The sequence below is a fragment of the Salvelinus sp. IW2-2015 genome, linkage group LG4q.1:29 (genome assembly GCF_002910315.2).
Source record: "Salvelinus sp. IW2-2015 linkage group LG4q.1:29, ASM291031v2, whole genome shotgun sequence".
NCBI classification, from domain to species: Eukaryota; Metazoa; Chordata; class Actinopteri; order Salmoniformes; family Salmonidae; genus Salvelinus; species Salvelinus sp. IW2-2015.
This window is the reverse complement of record NC_036842.1, coordinates 17,129,648-17,134,310: the sequence shown is the minus strand read 5'-3', so window position 1 is coordinate 17,134,310 and position 4,663 is coordinate 17,129,648. Positions and strand designations below refer to the sequence as shown.

Here is a 4,663-nt window from a genome sequence, read left to right as displayed (position 1 = left end):
TAGTGTAGTCTGGCCCAAAGGTGAGAAGTGAACAGAAACGCACTGGAGCGACAACACCCTTCTTCTGCCTGGCCGGTTCCCCCCTCTCCACTGGGGTTCTCGCCTCTAACCCTATTACGGGCTGATTCACTGCTTACTGGTGCGCTTCCTTCGTCCCTAGGAGGGGTGCGCACTTGAGGGTTGGATCCGACGTGATCTTCCTGTCCTGGGTTGCGCCCCTCTCGGGTACGTGCCTGGGATCTTCGTGGCTATACTCGGTCTTGTCTCGGTAGTAGTTTGTGGTTTGAAGATATCCCTCTATGGTGTGGGGCTTTCCTTTACAAGTGGGTGGGGTTATATCCTGCCTGTTTGCCCATGTCTCGTCGGACAGGCCCACAGTGTCTAGCGAACATATGTACAAAATAAGTAAAAATATAAGATATAAAAATAAGTTGCAAATAAACAAACAAAAAACACAATCGGCTGGGGGCATGTAAAACGTTTGCCTTCTTTCTCCGTCGCCATGTTTACTCCATGTGAGCAATGGTGTCTTATGCCCCCAGGATGTCGCTGTTTATCTTCCAGTCCAGCTTCCTGTGTGCTTCATGTGACCAGCACTGGGAGAAGCATGAAACGTTCTTCGACACTGAGCAGTCCAGGAGAAAGCAGGCCTGCCATACGGTGAGCAGGAAAGTCCTGAACATTATACCAAATTCCACACAGCCACTACGAAACGTTTCGTTGAATAGAAAATCTTTAGGGGAGAGTTGGTAAGTGAGCCGTTTTTATATTCAGCATCACTCCGTCAAGGAAATATATTATTCTTTCTAACAAAGAACGGATGGGGTTAAGGTCAGCTCTGTGCAGGCCAGTCAAGTTCTCCACACCGATCTGACAAAACCATTTCTGTATGGACCTCGCTTTTGCACAGGGCATTCATTGCTGAAACAGGAAAGCCTCACAACTTGTTGGAAGCACAGAATCTCTAGAAGTCATGTATGCTGTACCTGAACCAAATAAAAAAACCCAGTTCCTCCACCAAACTGTACAGTTGCACTATGCATTCAAGCAGGTAGCGTTCTCCTGGCATCCGCCAAACCCTGCATTGGTCCGTCGACTGCCAGAGCTGTGAAGCGTGATTCATCACTCCAGAGAACGCATTTCCACTGCCCAGAGTCCAATGGCACGAGCTTTACACCACATCATCCGACGCCAGCGACGCTTGTGTTCGGCTGCTCGACAAGGAAACCCATTTCATGAAACTCCCGACGAACAGTTATTGTTGCTTGACTGCTCAGAGGCAGTTTGGAACTCCGTAGTGAGTGTTGCCAACCGAAGACAGACGATCTTTACGCGCTACACGCTTCAGCACTCTGCAGTCCCATTTCTTGAGCTTGTTGTCTACCACTTCGCGGCTGAGCCGTTGTTGCACCTAGACATTCCACTTCACAATACAAGACACTTACAGACCGAGGCAGCCTCTAGCAGGCAGAAATTGATTAACTGACTTGTTGAAGGTGGCATCCTATGCATGGTGCCACGTTGAAAAGTCACTGAGGTCTTCAGTAAGCCATCTACAGCCAATTTGTCTATGGAGATTGCATGGCTGTGTGCTCGATTTTATACACCGTCACAACGGGTGAGGCTGAAATAGCCGAATCCACTAATTGTATTATAGTGTATATTTCAGGATGTTGTGTATCCCTGGAAATAATCAGAATTCATGTAAACAGTTTTGAAAACATAGCTTGTCCATATCCCGGTATAGATAAGTTGAGCCTTGGGACAGGGTAAGTTAAGCACTACAAATGTCTGTATTGAATTAAATATACCACTAACCTTTTTAAAGTTTTTATTTCCCAAACCACAATTCAACACAATCACAATACTTTTTTGTCTTTTAGTAATATTTTAACACAGCTTAACACCTAACAAACACTTTGTACTTTTTAAAACAATTTTAACATAGCAGCCCCTGTTGTTACCTCGTATCCACGATAATGCCTTGCATCAACGCTTGGGTAGAAAACACTTACATTGCTCAACTTGACATTGGCCTCAACTTACTTCACTCTCCTCAGAATTCTAATGTTTGTGTTCCACTGGGGGTTGCAACTGTTCCTCTTGGTCCTACAGAATTAGATATTGTTGTATGTCCAGGTTGTCTTTTTTGCAGTCAAAATGTTTAAAGCAACAAACTGACATTTCCCTCTGCTGTTTTCAACAGGAGACACATACATGCTTTTGCAGAGGTCCCCACCCTTAGAAAATGCTGTTTTAACAGGCAGATTGAAGACACCTACGCCTTGTCAGACAGCACAAGAAAGGCTGTTAATCATCATCATTCAAGGGTCATTATCTTTGAATTATCTTGACTGGAACAACTTTAAACTAATGACATCCACATTACTTCTTATTATTCATATTATTTATTTACAAAAAATTACACAAGCCAGATACAATGAACAAACAATTTACAGACTGTGGCGAGTAAATAAGATGTTTATTTACATAATATGCTTATGTGAGATACTTCTCATTAGATGTATCCCTTTGACTATACTGTTGGCAGTTGCACTTTTCCCTCTCAACTAGGCTCAGTCACTTGGGCCAGAGAGGGGAAGGTCAGGCTTGTCTTTTACAAGTCTCTGGTAAATGCAGAATATCAGAAAGGGAGGATTACAGAATGAACATTTCTTCATATGTGAAGTATTGTAAAACCATGTAAGGATGCGTGATAAGGGGGAACCAATTATCTCTGGCTCCACAATGTCTGTGCGCAAGTCACTCCCCTCAGTGAGCTTGTCCATGAGTGGGGCGAAGAGCAGGTTTACTTGAGAGGGATATATAGAGTTGACAATTGAGTTATGCCTTGGATGAGGTAATGTTTTGTACTATAAGTACCAGGAACGAGATTAAACCTTGTTTTTAGAGACCAAACTGATGATAATTTATAACGAATGCAATCTGGCTAAGGATACTCCTTTCTCAAGCAAAATGCCCTTTGTGAAGAGTTCCTAGATCGTGTTCATCATGTAAGTTGGAGAGGTGTATCTTTGCTATAAAGATCTCAGTTGCCATTATGTTGGGACTCTCAACAATTCATTATAGATAGTGAATTGTTGAAAGTCACAGGGCTAGGTAAAGCTCATATTATTAAAGATAAATTAAGTATAACTCTGACTGTGTGTTGTTGTAACTCTCCTCATTTGGTAATACAGGAAATCACAACAAGACACACACAAACATTGTCTACATCTCATCTGCCCAGACCCGCATACTCACACCTCCATCCCTAGTGCCTCCATTTTGTCTGCCACTTGGCCTTAAATTGTCCAATTCGTTTTTTCCGGTCGCCCATGCTATTTCAAATTTAAATAATAAATAATTAAAACAGACAGTTAAAGTATGTTACATTGTAATCTTCTGACAGCCAACTTTCTAGCTCCACCCATAACTTCCGGACTTTATATATTCCCAGAAATATGGATTATTGAGTCATTGAGTGACTCATTGTTAATTTTCAGAATTTTGTCTCTTGTATAATAAATTCTATACTTATTTAATACTGGATTAAGCATCAATTTTCATTAACTTGAATTTTACTATTTATTTCCAACTTCCCTCCATCTTGTACCGTAAGCAGTTCTTTTAAGTACAATAGTAAAAAAAAAATCTAAGAGATTGTCAGTTGGATAGGCTCTCTGCAAGGTTTTGTATATCTTCCCTATCATATGAACATCATTTCTGACTCAAATATGGTTCCCTCAAAGTTCTCTGATGTCTAAAAGATGTAAAATAAAAAATTTGTGACATGTAATTTTGTCATCCCCCAAAAAATTATTTTCATGAAAATAAATTATTCCTGTTACCAGTCATTTACAGTCTTCTATGCCTTTAGTTTTCCATCTGGACCAATTTAATGGTGAATTCTGAAAAGCTATTCAGGATTGTTCCATAAAAGTGTTTTTAGGGAGTGATATTGTTCTTGTAAATATACATTTAATTTCTTCCATAATTGTATAGTGTTCATAACTATGAAGTTGTTAATGTCCTTACGTTATCCTTTTAAAATAGACACATACAAAGATTCTGGGATGAGCATGTGCATCTTCAAAAATGTACCCATTGTTCCTCCATAGTATCACAACACAGGATGAGACCCAAATGCAGACCAGGAGGCAGATGGTTAGAGTCTCTGATATTAATAATAGACAAGGGCGAGCAAGAGCAGGTCGGAGACAGGCAGAAGTTCGTAAACCAATTCCAGAGTCAGATGGAACAGATGGCAGACAGCTCGAATCAGCAGGGCAGGCAGAATGGTATGGCAGGCGGGCTCAGGGTCAGGGCAGGCAGAAAAGTCAAGAACCGGGAGGACTAGAAAACAGGGACTGGAAAACAGGGGTTATATCCTGCCTGTTTGCCCATGTCTCGTCGGACAGGGCCACAGTGTCTCCCGACCACTCCTGTCTCAGCCTCCAGTATTTATGCTGCAACAGTTTGTGTCGGGGGGCTAGAGTCAGTCTGTTATATCTGGAGTATTTCTCCTGTCTTATCTGGTGTCCTGTGTGAATTTAAGTATGCTCCCTCTAATTCTCTCTCTTACTCTCTCTCTTCTCTGGGGGGACCTAACCCCTAAGGCCATGCCTCAGGTCTACCTGGCCTGATGACTCCTTGCTGTCCC

General features: G+C 42.0%; 1 protein-coding gene across 1 annotated transcript in view; it reads left to right on the top strand.

Moving 5' to 3' along the window:
• Window positions 1-4,139, top strand: part of LOC111960838 (protein FAM221B) — a 17,810-nt gene extending 13,671 nt beyond the window's left edge. The window contains exons 7-8 of the mRNA XM_070443264.1: window positions 543-660; window positions 4,122-4,139. Coding sequence (XP_070299365.1) covers window positions 543-660; window positions 4,122-4,139 — 136 coding nt within the window. The remainder of the gene's footprint in view (window positions 1-542; window positions 661-4,121) is intronic.
• The last annotated feature ends 524 nt before the right edge of the window (window positions 4,140-4,663 follow it).